This window comes from Molothrus ater, chromosome 6 (genome assembly GCF_012460135.2).
Source record: "Molothrus ater isolate BHLD 08-10-18 breed brown headed cowbird chromosome 6, BPBGC_Mater_1.1, whole genome shotgun sequence".
Classification (NCBI taxonomy): domain Eukaryota; kingdom Metazoa; phylum Chordata; class Aves; order Passeriformes; family Icteridae; genus Molothrus; species Molothrus ater.
Genome location: NC_050483.2, coordinates 53,054,909 through 53,072,026, shown reverse-complemented (window position 1 = coordinate 53,072,026; position 17,118 = coordinate 53,054,909). Strand labels below are relative to the sequence as shown.

The following is a 17,118-nucleotide window of genomic DNA, read 5'->3' as shown; positions in this document are numbered from 1 at the left end:
TTCTCTGCTGTGACTACGTGAATTAAAGAAAACCTAATCCTCAACCCAAAAGCCTTACCAGCATCTCAGGTTCTGACTTCTCTGGAATACAGTCTGCCCAGAAGTCCTTGGGTATGAGCCTGTAACAGTAGCCTTTGGAAACACGTCCAGCACGACCTTCACATACAAGAACAAATCACCAATTTGTAAATTGCACAAGTTTTTTCCAAACCCATCCATCTACAAACCCTCTGGGCAGCTAAGCAGCACACGACAGCTGATGCTGCAGGCTGAGCAGTGTTCTGCTCTCTTGCAGCAGACAGGCCCAGAGGACACAGGAGGGTAGGACAAAACATTTTGCTTTTATAGGAGCAGTAACTAACAAAAGAATTACATAACTATTTCATTCAAATACTCTTTCACCTTACTACCCTCAAATCAACAGCCATTTTTCTCAGTTGAACAGGCATTTCCTATTTGACTCTATAGCTAGAAAATCATCTTCAATATAAACAACTTGTAAGCTACAATGATAAACAGCAAAATATCTTTATGATCTACTATTTACAGAAAATACAATGACTCAGAAGTCTATCTTCACAAATCCAAACACCATTCACTTGAACCAACTAAATGGTACTCCTCTCTGTGGGACACTCCACTAGTGTCCCACAGAAGGGGACACATTTTTCAAGCCACATTTTTAAGATGCATGCACAAGCCCAAGCCTTCTACACAGAATGCTACTTCTCCTGGTTGTTGTGACCTTTGCTGACCTGGAACCAAATGGAAATAAAATCTGTATATTGGGGTTCAGAGGTTCACAGAGAGGCCTTGAAAGGGTGTGGCTATTGTTGTGGCTTCAGTAAGAAGCTGCTGGCAACCTCCCCCATATCTGACAGTGCAAGGGTGTGAGCAACAAGCAGCAGCAGAGAGAATGTGAGATGAACCGACCTCAATCCCCAGTTTCCATCTCTGGGTACCACTAGGGCAGAGAAGGCAGAGAAACTGGCCTGAGTCCAAGACTGGGAAGGACTGGAGGAAAGCTGTTTAAGATTTGGCTTTATTTCTCATTACCCAAGACTGATTTGTTTGGTAATAAAATGAAAATAATTTCCCCAGGCTGAGTCTGTTTTGCCTGTGATGGTAATTGCTAAGTGATCTCCCTGTCTTCATCTCAAATCCTGAGCCTTCTGGCATCATTTTTCTTCTTGTCCAGTTGAGGAGATGGGAGTGATAGAGCAGCTTTGGTGGGCATCTGGCACCCAGCTGTAATCGTAAAGACCTCATAATACTTAAAAATTACAGTATTTTTAGATCTGAAGATATCACTGCTATTAATTTATTTAGTATTCTTTTTGACTGAAACTAAAAAGATTTTGATATTTAAGAGGACTGTCTTAATAGAAGAGACAATATGGAATATTATTTATCCTTGTGCTATGAACATTGGTGCAACCTAGAAACACTGCTGTGGTTATTTCAAGTCATTAATAATGACATATACACATGAAAGTTCCTTTTACTGCTGCAGCTCACAAGCAGTCCATAAATACATAGCAGTACATATCCCCCCTATTCAGAAATGATCTGTGATAGAAAAATTGCTATTAAAGAATCCATGGTCTATGAATTTTAATACTTTTCAGTAAGATACAAAACACTCCTCTGCAAATATACTTTAGGAAAAAAAAATCATTCACACAGAGTTGTTTAATCCTATTTTTATGCCCTGACATGTTAAATACTTATCAAGTATTAATGGCCAAAATAATCTGTTCTTTTTACTCTTAATACAAAAAAAAGCAACAAAGAATTGTTCATGAAGGTCAGCTTCTAAAATTCCTTTGTATTATCTACTGTCATCTTACCTTTTCTTTGATTGCAGTTTGTCTTAGATGCCCAGCAAAGCCTCAAATTTTGGTAATTAGTTTCCTTATCGCAAAACAAAATTTTCGTCAAGCAGAAATCTATCACTGCAAGTAAGAAAAAAAATCCTCATGGCAGTAGGAAGAAATACACCAGAATAATTTGTATTACCAGAAAAGTCTGAATAACTTGAGTAGCAATAAAAAGAACATCAGGTTTATAAACAATCAGACCCAAGATATTCTGAATACGAAACAAATTGGTAACAGATCTTACTATAAAAATAATAAGTCACTGTAGATGACAATCATTAAAAAGCAATCATTTCTGCATTTAGAAACTCCATATGAAAATTTGCTTAAACTGATGCAAGTATTTCAAAACATAGTCAGAATGTGATTAAAAATCTTAACTTGTGACATGAGGTCTGGCTCTGCTTGTTGCTGCATTTAAAATAACCCCTTAGTGAAGACTTAAGCCAACCTCCCAGCTCTATTTATTCATATATTGAGATTTCTCTGTGGTGAAAGAAATAATTCAACATGCCAACAGCACTGCTTTGAACAGTGACATATCCTGGAGACCAAACCTAGCACAATTATGGCAAACATTACAAACACAGTGTATACACAATTACAGGATTTAGAAAACTTACCATACTTAACATCAGGAACTGTTACAGAGCTCTCAGCTACATTGGTAGCTAGAATAACCTGAGTTTTGAAACAAAAAATGAGCAAGGAATGGATAAACAAAAAATTAATTGCATTAATGTTTCTACATGAAAAATCCAAGTTGCTATGAAGAAATATAAATGTAATGGCAACACAGCATTTCTGCTCTGCACAGTAAAAAAAGCAAGACCATGCAAGGACAACACAAAACCCCTTGTATTTTCTTGTTCTGAGCTCAAAAAAGCACAATAACGTAGTGGGGCATTGGGACAGCGTAGAGGAAGAATGGAAATAGTTCCTTGTGCCTTTGCCATAAGGAAAGATCACACTATTGGCAGCAATAATCTCTCAGTAACAGCAGATGGAGAAAACCAAGGCAGCAGTGACAACGTGGGGCACAAAGTGTGACACTCCCCCATACTGGGGCACTGCTTTGCTATCCAGTGCCACCAGCAGCACTCCCCTGTTGTGCAGGTGCAGGAATCAACATGCACAAACCATTCTGAAGGATAAAAACAGCAGCAGGCAATGGTTTAAGGGTAACTTCCTCAAGTTAATGCATCTCTCTTGAGGTCTGCACAACAGTTAAAAAACCAGCTTGGTAAGAAAGGCCATCAGTTTACACACTGAAAAACTGAAGCGCTTTGTCCTTATAAAAAGGTTTGAGTTAGAAGATCTAATATTACTTAAAGACATTATTATTTGCTATTACTACTCTAGCAAAAGGTTTCAAATACTTTTAAAAAAGTAATGATTTAAAAATATTTACTTTTCTGTAGCCAGGAACCGTAGCTGAAAATACTTTACTTTGCTCCTCCAATGTTGCACATGCATGAAGTGGGTACACTTGCCACCTAAAAAAATATATTCATGAAATATTTACTGATGCAAGAATACTAAAGTTGATCACACTTCTGTGCTAAACCCTATTATGCACTTAAATCTCATACAGCTGAAAGACTCATATTCAGGTTTAACTGAATTGAAACAAATGTGGTCTAACTTACCTTTGATATTTATCTGAGAGGCATGAGTGCATGTATCTTATTTCACCTAAACCTAAGGAAAAAGTAATCATGAATTAAATTTTTCATTTAGTCATCAGGAACAATTAAAAAACATCTACCTCAACTATTAACTGCCTGCCATTATTACCTCTTTTTTACCATACAATAAAATGGTAGAAGAATTAAACAGCAAATATAATAATAAATCTCTGAAAACCAGTGAGTCAATTTTTGAATAACCATTTGGCATGAATTTTACACTTAATAAAGATAGAAAGGCCATTTGACAACATTCCATTATTAGTCCTTGTTTCAGTTTCTTACAACTGACAACACATGCTGAATATCTGTCTGGTTCAGGCTAAAAAGGGTTATTTCAGCCAAAACAAGTTCTTTCAAAGAGCAGGGCATAGGTAAAAAAAAAAACCACAAACCTATTTCTGTCTTAGCCATCTCACCTTTGGCCATTCCAGTGCCCATTTTCTGGGGCATGCATTTCACATCTCCAGGAGAAATCTTATGACTAAGGGATTTTTTTTCTATTTCCCTGAATACCTCCACAGATAAACCTTTCTGAGAAGCTTAGTTTACTTCTTATTGAGACTTCAATTCCAAATGCCCCATTTTCAAAAACCTGTCCCACAGTGGACTTCCATAGAGATTGTTTTTAAAATTAAAAACAACTAAAAGAAGTTTGATTCATGTTTGGCAGAGCAGACTCTGCATCATCACTGTAAACAGTAATTATTAATCAGTCTAGTAATTTCTGACTAGACACAGCAGGCACTATCTGCTGACCAGTTTCACAAGGAACAAGAGCTGATTGACCATGACACCTACAGAACACAAGGATCCCACCAGGAGACAAAGGTCTCAGAATGAAATGGGAACCAGTAACACAAACCTGTTTGGCAAACATACAAGGAAAGTAAGGAGAAGTGCAGAAGAAAATATGCAGAGAAAATGAGATCAACACCAGTAGAACAGATAAAATTAGATCATTTGGAACATATTCATGCATGTATGTTAAAATTACAGTTTAACATGGTACTTTGTATCACCTGTTACCTACAGAGAGCTCTGGAACCAAAGAAGAGTGAGTACTGAAGAATACTTACCTACAAAGAATCAGACTTGGTAGCATTACCAAAAAAAATTAAGCAATGAACAAGACAGGCAATTACAAGGGAGAACATGGCATCCTACTTGAGACAGCTGCAGCTCCTTTTGGAATCAGATTCTGCCCCATCATTGAGTTCCATGAAGACAGTGGGCAAAAATCACTTAACAGCATCCTCAGCACAGCACTGCTCTTTCTGTCTGCTGCTGCACACTCAACTTCACAAGTCAGTGGGAGTGTTATTTTTAAGGTTCAAAATGCTATGCAATCATTAGCACTCACAAAAAACCAAAGCATCTCAAATCAGCATCCTAAATGTGGATGTTAAATGTGTAAAAATAACCCAGAGCTCTGCCTCAGCTGCTGTGCTTCAAACTGAGGGCTTGCCTCCCCTTTTCTCCAGTTCTGTATAAAACATTTGTGAGGGAAAATTTCAAGGGGTGTTTGCTAATCTTGTGTTCAGGATCAGTCTTGAGTATCCAGTTTAAAACCAGACAAGGTCAAACACTGAACAAATAAAACAGAAACCTGAGTGCACCAGCTTATTACTGCATGGGTTTTCACAAATTTACCAAATGTATTTAAACAAAATAAAAAACAAAAAGCCCAAAACAAATACACAAAAAAAACCACACCAAAAACCAACCAAACAAAACAAACCAACTCAAGGTGAAAGATAAAGATGCAAAGGAGTAATTCCAGACTGAAATGAAGCCTCAGAGGGACTGAGAAAGCCTGAAAACACACCAGACAAACACTAATATCAAGAGGCCAGAGGCAACAGATATGGTCTCCCAACCTTATTAATCACAAACTGGAATGGGCATCACACTGACACAATGAAGAAGTTCCTTCTACACATTAATTTTATAGTGAAGGTAATTCCAAGAAGGCAGCTCTAATGCCTTTTAGCTAGTGGCGAACACTCTCCAAGGAAAGCTGCTCTGCAAGTGCAGTTTATCTTTCAGCTGGTGAGCTGGACCTCCAGCCCCAGCCCTGGCATGCCTATTCCTAAGCTCAACACAGCAGGGAGATGACATTCATGAACATTTTACACGTTTAAAATGTAAATTAGAAAGTCCTGGTAGGGACAGACTTCACTGTGTCCAAGGGACAGCTGCCCTGGACTTCAATGTGACTCTCCAATGAACACAACCAAATCTTTTCCAAGTTTTCAATTAACAAATGTTCAGCTCATGAAGTAAAAGAACACTTGAAACCTCCAGGTAACAGATTTATGATGTTCAGGAAAACTACTCTGCAGGCCAGTTACACTGCCTCTAAAATCCAGCCAGTGAGTTTAACTAAGAATGGCAGTCAAAACCAAAGCCTACAATAATTTCTGTGCCAGACAACTTAGGTTTTATTCTTCACAGAAGACTACATGCATAGCCAGTTTTCTGATCAATAATCTCTGTCATCATGTGTACTTTTGAGCATGCCAATCACACCAAGCAATGTACAAGGAAAGAAAAACGGGAATTTGAGCTTTTACAACAATTTAAGTGATGACCACACTATATGCAGATAAGGAAACACCTCTAAAAGAATCCTAGGAGCTTCATACAATAATTAATAATTGCACTAAAAAATTTAGTAACTGCACTTCTGTAGTTTAACTGCAGAATTAAATTTTATTATTTTTAAAATACATAACACCTTAATTTTTGACTCACAGCTTTTCCAATTATTGCCACAATTAAACCAGTTTTCAAGAAAAAAATGCCCAAAGAGACCTCATTTAAGTATGTGTTTAATAAATCCCTGGAAGAAGTGCCAGCAGAAAGCTCATTAGATGAAAAATAACAAAAAAGAAAGTTATTAAGACATATACTTGCCTGGTAAAAACACGAGCACACTGCCACGTTCCAATGTACCACTGAAATTCTCCTTCTCCCTAACAAGAAAACACAGCTTCATTGGTTTTCAAGTCTGAATCTACCTCATTACCCCAAGTTATTTTATTCTGGAAGAACAAGCAGAAGTGCACACTTTTTGTAACATGCATTATTTAAACTTCCTGAAGAAATTTCAACCATTATTTGCAACTATGCTTTCTGAAAAATGCAAGATATAAACACTAGAACCAGAGCAATACATTTAGTGTTTTTCTTCAAAACTATGACAAGACAGAAACTTTCTCAATCCACAATGAAAATAATCAGAATTAGGTTACTTAACACACAGTGATAGACGAAAATGGTAGAAGTAACTTTATTACATTTTCAGATGTAATATTACATCTTCAGATACTAAACATCAATTTACAAAACACAGAGCAGCAAAATCCATTATTTACTTATTTCACATGACACTAAGGCATTTAAACAGCCAGTGAAAATTAATACCTAGTTTTTATCCTTATCCTATTATTTCCCATGAAATAATGTATGTTTTATGTTACACTATAAAATAGTATCATTTATATTTATATAATTCTTGATCTAAGTACTCCTCAGCTCTGGTCTACAGTAAAGAATATATTTTCCATATGACATGGCTGCCCTGTATAGTCACTCATGCTCCAGGGCATGAAGTGCACTTTAGGAACACTGGGTACAAATCAAACAAATATGTAAAATAAGGGCAGAGAGGCAAGTAAAAATTAACTTTCCACTAATAACTATGGACTCTGCTGTTGCTTATTTAGCTTCTCATTTCCCCAAGAGCCACTGATTCCAGATCTTGAACTGCATCTTACCCATTGCTCCTCTTTTCCAGCTCATCAAATGACTGAATCAGAGCCACTGCCACTTGATACATTTTCTGTTCTATCACTGGCTGCCCAAGGCTCTGACGATGAAACTGTTTGGAGAAACAGGCAATGAGGTTAACACAGTATAACTGGCTACAAGACTGTAGCTCACACATGTCTTTCAATTTCTCAAGTGCTTGCAATTCAAACTGATCCAGTACAGAAGAAGTAACTTCATCTGATGCACTCATTACCTTCTAAACAGACTTTTTCTTCAAGCACCCTACAATTTTAATGCTGAAGAAATACTTCTGATATTTACCTACTTGGTAAATAAGCTTGCTAGCTTGGTGCTAGCAGCACCAGCCCACCCTCCATTCATTTGCAGAACATGCTCCTTATCCTGAAGTGTCAAGCACATGGGAACTGATCAGAACTCATGGGAACAGGATGACAGGGAGGACTTTGTGTAGGGAAGGCAGAGTGCTTCTCACAGCTGCTATTACACAGAGCTCTCTACCTCCCTGCACATAAACCGTGTTCCTCTTTCTCCTTTAAATTGTTTTTGCATTTAACTGGGTTTTGTGGTTTTGGTCACACCCTGTCAAAGAATTACTGTTCTGTTGTACTCAACAGAACCATGGTGATTTTGTCTACACTGTTTTCCAGCATTCTGTAAAAACTCAAGGCTTTAGTATTTAAGAACACAAACCATCAAGTCTTCAGAGCAAAGACAGTAACTTAATCACTTTTCAGTTTTATGCTTAATGAACTAGACCTGCTATGAAAGAGGTCTACAGCATTACATGTTTTTCTCTTGCAGGGAAAATGGCTTTTGCTCACCTTTCATTCTCAGAGTTTCTCCTCACTCTAGTGCAAACTCCTTACTGAACCAAGTCTTTCAGAGAGCTAAAATCACAGATCACTTAACTATCTAAACTATTAAAATGAAATTAGTAATTTTTCTACCAGTTTCCCATTGTGAAGGAGCTCATAACAACCACAAAAGCACAGCTCCTAGCACCAATCTGGAAACACTGATTTACATCAGCATTTGCTACTGCAACTTCAGTCCTCAGCTCTGATTAACCCAGGAGAAACCTTAAAAATACTTGACTGTTTTGTTCAAAGTGATGTTTGCCCTAATATATGTGAAAAATCTAAACAAGTTCTTGTCTGGGCTGCTCCAACATAAAATTTTTTGGTTTATATTATCTCTACTTAAATAACTGCCAAATTTGTCTTTTCAATTTTGCTACTGAGTGTATCTTTAGTATTCTCTAACAGGACAAGGCTTCAACATCACTCCTAATAAAAGGTAACAATGTGACAAACAGCAAATCCAAACCCCAGTCAGACCTGACTGAAATAATACAAGATACTCAGAACAGCTTTTGACAGCAGCTCACTACCTTCCACCAGCACTCTGACTCTAGTTCCATGGACATGAAGGAGTTTTTACCTTTGCAAGCCAAAAATAGGTTGCATTTTAGCTTCATTTCTTAAATTTGCATTTCATATCTCTACCACTCTCCAGAACAAAAGGCAAATATTTACACATCCAGCTTTAAAATTGCTTATAGATAGAGCCTTCATGCATTTTTCATGAACCTGTGTTTCAATGATTCCTTGGGGCTTAGAGGTCGCTGGTATGACAAAGTCATTTTTCTGTTAAGCATCCAGAACAACCTGTTTACCAAGCTCATTACACCACAAGAAAAATAAACTAGTTTTTTGTAAGCCCATGCTCACAAATTAAGCAGCACACCTATAAATGACCCAGTATCTGAGCAAGGGTAAGCCAGTGCTACACTGAAAAATGTTTCTCCCTTATTTTTATTCTTTCTTACAAATGAAGTAATTCAAGTAGAAAGCTTTATCTTTGATTCAGCTAGATGTCTGTCTAGCCACAGCAGAGGGCTGACTGCAAACGTCCATACAGAAGAAAAAATAATGACTGGCATTTTTGTTCATCTTCCAAATCACAACAGCATCAATGAACTGACAAATTACTCAAGTCAAAACTAGCCCTAAAAATTTTCTTTTCAAGCAGAGTTTTAAAACATTATCACATGCAGAAATGAGTGATGTATTAAAACCAAGATCTCTGCAGGATTCATGGAAGAATTCTACATCTCTACAGCAACATCCAATAATTTTAATATTTTTGAGAAGAAATGAAGACTCACACCTCACAGCCAAGAGACAATTACAGACAACTAAATTGATTTTGACTGAGATGCTTTAAGAAATGATTGAACATTTATGTAATGTAGTTTTACAGTTACTACTTTTAAATCAAAAGTAAACTTAGAAAAATTCTGTTTATCTAAAGAGCTATGACTGCATTTACTGTTAACTGCTGCGTTCCTTTATGTAGATTTTACAGGCTTTTATAGGTGAAAATAAAACATCAAGAATTAAAGCCTGAAGCCTGTACCTCAGGCAGGTATCTAACTGATTTAGATTTTAGCATGATTAAAGATGTGCCTCAGCCTCCATATGGCAGCATTAACTCATTAACTGTCTTCATACTCACATTCCACTTTCCATTTTATTAGGATGTTACACAAACCAACTTAGACTTTCCACATTTCAATTTTTTAATTGTAACTAGTATTCAGAGAAAATCTTCACCCACAGCACCATAAGGAACTAGATCCAGACCAAGAATCAGTGCTTTAGAATTCAATTTCATCCTTTTTTAATATAGATATTTAAAAGAAAAAGAAAATCAAGAGCACTTATGTGCTTCTATTGTTGCCCTGAGTCACAAGAAACATCTTGGACAAACGTATTCTCCTCATCTTGCTGAGAAACAGAATGGCTATAGATAGGACAACACAAGATAAAGAATCAGATTAAAACTTTAAATAAAAAACACAGAAAAAATAAAAGTATAAAAAGGGCTAAGCACTGAAAGCAGTTCCTTTGTTCGTGATCTCTGAGGTGAAAGGTGTGCAAGTTGACATTCAGCTCCAAGTGCAGCTATGACAAATCAAATTTGACTGAAGGAAACTTCTTACTCCAATTTCCTGGTTATCTTTTTGTTGTCATCATCAAAAATCTTTTACAAAGCCCCATGTATTACATAATCTCCTCCCTATTATCTGACTGTGATACTAATGTATAAATGCTGATGGGTCAACTGCTATAAGCAGCTGAGTTTCTTTCTTTGCATCAGAACTCCAATGGCTGACAGCCTTTTATTTTACCTTGCCTGTGTTAAAGCATAACCAATGCCAATATGTACACATATTGCTTATGTGTACAGCATAAGCAATTATTTTCTTCTGGGCTTCCTATTTTATTTCACTATTTTATTTTCTGTATAACTGATGGATGAAAGCTAAATAATAATTGTATGTTCCCCCCACTGGTTATTTTTAAGTGCATGCCCCATGTCCTTCATTGTAGTAACATTCTAATAGTGTTTTGCATTATCAAAACTGACCAATAATTACACCCGCGTCCCAGTTATTTTTAGACTGGATATCATAATACAGCCTGAGTGCATTTGTTGTAGTCTGCTTTAACCTGTTTATTTTGCCTTGAACCATAATATTGAAAGAGCTCACTCAAGTGAATTCCTACACAGCTGTTTTTCAAATGTAAAACAAACTCCTATTATAAAACCACAGAAAACAGATCACACATTTACATTAATTCCTTCATTATCTGATGTCTACAGAGATACCTGCTATAATGTCAGAAACTCTAAAAACAAAATATACAAAATACATTCTGTGCAGCTTATAAGCTAGATTGATAAAGCAAAGATATCTTCAGCCAGCACCTACTCTCCTGAGGCATCAGAGAAGCAGTTCTCCAGCACAGCCCTCCACGGATCTGAGAGGTATCAGTTATTTTAACATGTTTTCATTACTCAAAATTACACATCTGCCATGGTGGCTTACATGGTTACAACAGAAATACGCTGAAAACTACTGCATAACCTCTCTGGCACTATTAAAAAAAAGAAAAGAACCAGGACAGAAAAATAGGAGAGCCTCAGCAGATAGAGAAACCAACTTAATAACATCAAAGTTCTAATCAAAAATTATTGTTTTCTCTTCATTTCATAGCACTTTCTGCCTTTAATACATAACAACAACATGAACCAACCCAGGAAATATTCCCTGAATTTTTCAGCTATATTCAAAGAGATCTGTAAATCTATTTATGTTACTTTCCACACACTCTTTTACACTGTTCATTTTGAATGCAACTATCAAACAAAATACCTCATCTTACTGAAATATTTCTGTTTCATGAAAGAAACCAGTCTACTCATAAGAAGACTCCTGTTTTATCATCATCTATTAATTCTTACCTAGAATTGCAATATAAAAGTGGCTATATGTCATTTTACTACACAGTTTTCAACTGACTATTCCAATTTCTATTATGTCAAAAGAAATGAAATTATATTTACAATACCTGTAAATCAAAAACGTCCTTCAAATCATCAAGATAATATTCTTCAACTGCAAAAGGTCTGCCTTCCACCTTAAACACACAGACTGGATTCAAACCATTATGAACTGGAAGTGCAAAGTAATCAGCTAATTCTTTAGAGTTGATGGAAGCAGACATCAATATTATCTGTTAAAAAATTACAGCAGAAAATTAAATGCAAAATTAATGTAAAGCATTAATTTTAACACAAATTGTCGTTACATGGGACTCTCCATTTCCTCCTCATGTTAAATGATCTAATTCTGGTTACTACAGATATGTAACCTAAGGATATTTAAGACAATCAAACTAAGATACCCTAATCAGCACCTGGAAGAGAATGGCTCAGGCTAGAATGCCTAGGGCAGACAACATGGTGAAAATTCAAACAGAACAATACAGTACTCTTGATAAAGATCTCACCACCACCCAAACCAGAAATGCTGTAAAACACAAAAGCATCCCCCCTACAAAACGACAGGAAAGCAAACTAATGAAGAGGGCATTGTACCACTGTGCTCAGGCACAAGGAACATGTGGAAAGGGCAGGGTAAACCAGGAAGTTTTCCAACATGATCATGAAACGAGAAATTTGAAAGGACATAGTTTTGCAAATATATGAAATCTGCCCCACTACAGCATGGACTGCCTCATGGCTCAACAGACAGTGACTCACCTATGCCAGGGCAATAGGCAAAATGTAACCTTCTCTGAAGGCTATCCAAACAAAATCCCATCTACATCTGCAGTTAGAGGCAAGGAATATCAAACTACCCCTTCTTCTAGGCAATCTTTGTAATCTGGACTCTAATCTGTGTGGAATCCTTCCAAAGTGGAAAGGAGTGACAGACTCTTTACAGAGTGCCTGAAGGGTCACATAACTGAACCAAGAGTTTGATGCAGGCCTGAAGCAAGAATTCAACAATCACGAATCACCAACGCGGCAGATGAACACATCACGAGAGATGGTAATCGAAGAAGACAGCTCAAGATCAAGCAGTCCAAAACCACTTGTGCAACACAGATATGTCCAAAGACCCACTAGACAATACCAAGAACTGTTCTTAGTCACTATGGAAACTGCACTGTTTGGTTTGAGCCAATACAGCCACTCTTTGTCTCAGGTTTTCTTTCAAAAGCCTATCCCAGCAAGATCAGCCTCAGAACAATCCAGCTTCTGCTCTGTGATCTAAAAATAATAATCTGCAGCAGCCACCTGCCAGAAAATCCAGCATAATTTGAACTGGTTAGTTCAGCAGGTAGATTTTGTCCTCAGTACACCAGAATCACTCAACTAACTCCTGTTAGTTGATGCAATGTTGAATTACCTGCTGCTTCTGAGGTCTGCAACTTCCAAACCAGGAAACTAACACCTCACATACATTTCATACTACCCTGAGTTAAAAATATTTTATTTCCTCTCTTAAATAGGGCTCCTTGCACCCTTTTGTTTCATGAATTCAGGGAGGATGGGAAGAGAACCTTACGTTTTCTAAATGAATTTGCCACATCAAAGCTCCCTTCCTTTACAGTTTTTCAGAAGGGGCTGAAGAGGAATGAAGTAGAAGACAATGGGCTTAAGTATATAAATTCAAAATGAATAGCCCATTCCACTCTGCTCAAGGCCAGCAAGTGAGATCAAGAGTTATCCTGTCTTCAACATTAAAAAAAAAAATCAAAGGGACAGCCCTCCACTCTCTCAAATATAGGTCTCTCAGATTTGTACAATATTAAAAAACTGTCACCTGCAGAAACAACTGCAGAGAATGCTATAAAGGGGATAAAATTTTTCAGTGACAATTTCAAGAGACTGAAATGGAACTATAGAGAAAAATGAAAAATTTTTGTCAGGCACCTCTTAAAGAAAAATGTTGTCTAACAGAAAAGATGACAGGGCCTGTAGGGATTCCTGCCATTGAAACCAAGCCAATAATCAGAATAAAGGGCAAACTTCTCACAAACTCAGTTTGATCAAATTATTGCTCTTCTCAGTAGGCAGAGCCAAGTGCTAAAAACAGCTGAATAGTTTCACATAACTGTCTCTAAATCTAAAGACAAGAATTTTCTCTAAAATCAAAATCAGCATGAAAAGGGATAAAAAGTGAAAGATGTGAAGTGCACAGCCATGTCCTATGCCAAATGAAAGGGCACTTTCAGTGACAGCATGTTTGGAAGACCTAAAGATCAAGTTTGAATCAATGTGATGGACTGCACAAAAGAACACATCATTCCTTCCAATGGCAACAGAACCAGCCAACCTAGACTTTATGTTGAACAGGAAAAAAAATCACATTAAACCATTACCTTGAAGCACTTAAGAGACATGCAGTCTCACAAAGTATCTGTAGAGTTCCAAAGAGCTGCACAGCAAGATACTGAGTTAGCTTAACTCCATCACTTTTACTTAATTTCTAACATTTCAAGAGTTCATTACTTTGAGACCCCAAAGACTAAATATGTCATGCTAAATGTCTGTGAACTCTGCTTTAGTACAAAGCAGAATTGTCCAACACGCTGAGAAAAACCTCTGCCAAATTTTACTACCAGTTCTGCCCAGAAATTACAGCACAGCATTTCTGGTCTTTTGCTATTTCTTCAGATATGCTGTCCCACTTAAACAAAAAGGCTCAGTATTTCCAGGAGTTAATGCTACCATTTTAACCAAGAATAAGCACTGCCCTCAATACCCAATATGTAATTCTAGTCAAATATCCTTTGTGCATTTCTTACCCTTAAGCAGGCTTTAGAAACTAATGCATTTTAACATGAGGGGAAAAAAAAAAACAAGTCTCTCAGAACACATTACAGCAGCCAGGAAAAGAATGCCCCTTAGCTTGCTTACTTATGAGAAGTGGCAAACTAAAAAATATTTTGGTAAAAAGTAATAACATGGTAATTCGTGGTAAATTCTTTAAAACAGTGCCTTCATAGATAAAAGACATGCAAAAATTTTCTGGCAAGAAAAAAAGCAGAATTCAGTTTGAACCCACCTTCACAGACTGTGAATTTGTAGACAACAGTTTACGGGTCACCAAGAGCAAGAAATCAATTTCTTCTGTACGCTCGTGCACCTGGAAGACATTACCCACAATTTAATTTTCATTAATTCATCCTCTTCTTTTTGACAATCTCTTACTTTCCTACTTTATTTTATGCTTTATTTTTGTAACTTGGAATAATAATACATTTTCATAGAAGAAAGCACCACACACCTTTTGAGCCTAGGCATGCTAACAACATTTTAAAATCCCAACAAGAGTCTTCAGATGACTACAGAACCCTCTGTGAAAATCATGTCACTCTAAAGCTAAAAAAAATCTAGAATAATGACTAGAAAATCAATCTGGAGCTCTAACCACTGGTTGTACTAGAGCTGACAGTAACAGATGAAGTCTATGATACTGATGCTGGGTAAATCAATTGTACTGTTAAGATCCCAAATGATCCAGGGACTGTTTTGGTTTGTCTGAAAATGAAGCAAATCAAATAGATGTGCCTCATTCCCAATGGCTTCCAGCTATGATCCAATACACAGCTTTCTTCTAAAACATTCATTTACACCCAATTCTTTATATATCCTAGCATCCGAGCCTTCTGCCTTGCTCCTTACAGTAAATACTTCTTCCCAACATTATCCATGATGAACATATCCCTTTCTTGAATTACAGTTTAAATATTTCAAGGTGCAGCAGCTTTTTTTAGAGTTCAGCCTTCACAAGTCAACATTCATATCCTGGAAACTAATTACTATATTCTAATATAACGTAAACAGGAGACATTAAATGCTGTCCTGTTACAAAAACTAATTTAGCCAAAGTAGTTTTCAGGCTGACAGTAAGGTCTCGCTGTGAGAAGTCAAGATTTTTGGTCCTAGTTTGTTTAAGTATGGTCCTAAATGTCTGCAGTACACTGAGAAGGACGAGACCTGCAATTAAAAATGTTGTGGAGAACATTCAGTTGTCAAAAACAGTGACTGTGGACTCAAGATCACAATCTCTGTAGTAGGTGTGGAAGAAAAGGTGGCATATGAGCAACAGGAGGGACCAGAACCCTGGCTGGGGAAGAAAAAAACAGACACAGTCTTGACAGATGGATGCTGCTGAAAGAAGTGGTACAAGCCAATAACATCAGTTCAAACTACAGCACCTAAGAAAACAAAGATTGAAAAACCTCTGCATAAACCCATTCTGCTGTGTAAGGGGCCAGAAAACTTTATTCATTCATTTTCATATGTAATGAATAAATCTTAAAACTAAAGGAACAGTAACACTTCATGTGTGCACCTTCTGTGGTTCAGCTTTTGAATCTACATTTAACCTAAATTTCCTTACTAAAGGAAATGTTATGGTTTCCAACACTCTGGTAATACACTGGAGGGCTCAAATCTTATCCATGAAGGCCACTGATACAATTCCTCAGGCTTTGGGGGTTTTTTGCTCTTTTTCTGTTTGAATGAAGCATTAAGTTCTCCTTATACAAAAATGTAACTACTTGCTCAATCTTTTCCAGGTTTCCTGTGTACCATCTCAAATGCAGTCATGACAGCCTTGTTACTGTAATAGTCTAATGGTACACTAACTACTGTCTCCCTGATCCTCAAATATCCAAGAATTAAAGTAGTCTCAGCTACAATGGCAGTCACAGGATAAAAATTTTAAATGGCACTTATTAAAAAAGACAAGCTAAAACAAAACACACAAAAAAAAACCAACAAAAAACAAAAAAACAACAAACAAAAAAAAAGCACCCAAAACCAACAAAACCAACCAAACCAACTAAAAACCCCCCAGAAAAAAAACAAAAACCCCAAACACCTTAATCCTCTTCTTTATCCCTACATCCCAAGATGCTGTACATCCTACATGAGATTTACATTCATGGTTTGTGACAGCACAATTTCACATCTGACTATGACTAAAAGTCAAATATTGCTCTCCACATAAAAGAAGCAGAAACATATGTAAAAATATACGAATTACAAGTGTATTTTCTTTAGCTTCTTAGTGAAGTGACAGCAACAATAATGAATCCTCATGAGTGAACTGTACCCACAACCAGGAGACAGAACTTCCACAGAGAGATTTTTCAGGACATCCCTGAAGAATAAAGACATTTTAATTTACAAGTAGGTAAAAAGTAGCTGCCTCCTCCTGACAGCCCTAGCTGGACAGGTTCTTGAATTCCACAACACCAATTTCAAAAAACATTTCAAGGCACCTATATAAAAAATTAAGGACTCCCAAAAACCCTCCCCACACCCTCAATTCCAAACTTGGTGCTCAAAGGAACTCTAACAAGCCTATTTCAGCAAGTGTT

The 17,118-nt window shown here is 36.9% G+C and overlaps 1 protein-coding gene across 1 annotated transcript in view; it reads right to left on the bottom strand.

Moving 5' to 3' along the window:
- TDRD9 (tudor domain containing 9) overlaps positions 1-17,118 on the bottom strand; it is a 54,810-nt gene that overhangs the window by 24,795 nt on the left and 12,897 nt on the right. The window contains exons 6-14 of the mRNA XM_036384278.1: positions 14,793-14,873; positions 11,785-11,949; positions 7,351-7,454; positions 6,488-6,546; positions 3,530-3,581; positions 3,292-3,376; positions 2,504-2,561; positions 1,851-1,955; positions 59-156 (exon numbers count right to left, since the gene is read on the bottom strand). Of these exons, the coding sequence (XP_036240171.1) occupies positions 59-156; positions 1,851-1,955; positions 2,504-2,561; positions 3,292-3,376; positions 3,530-3,581; positions 6,488-6,546; positions 7,351-7,454; positions 11,785-11,949; positions 14,793-14,873 (807 nt within the window). The remainder of the gene's footprint in view (positions 1-58; positions 157-1,850; positions 1,956-2,503; positions 2,562-3,291; positions 3,377-3,529; positions 3,582-6,487; positions 6,547-7,350; positions 7,455-11,784; positions 11,950-14,792; positions 14,874-17,118) is intronic.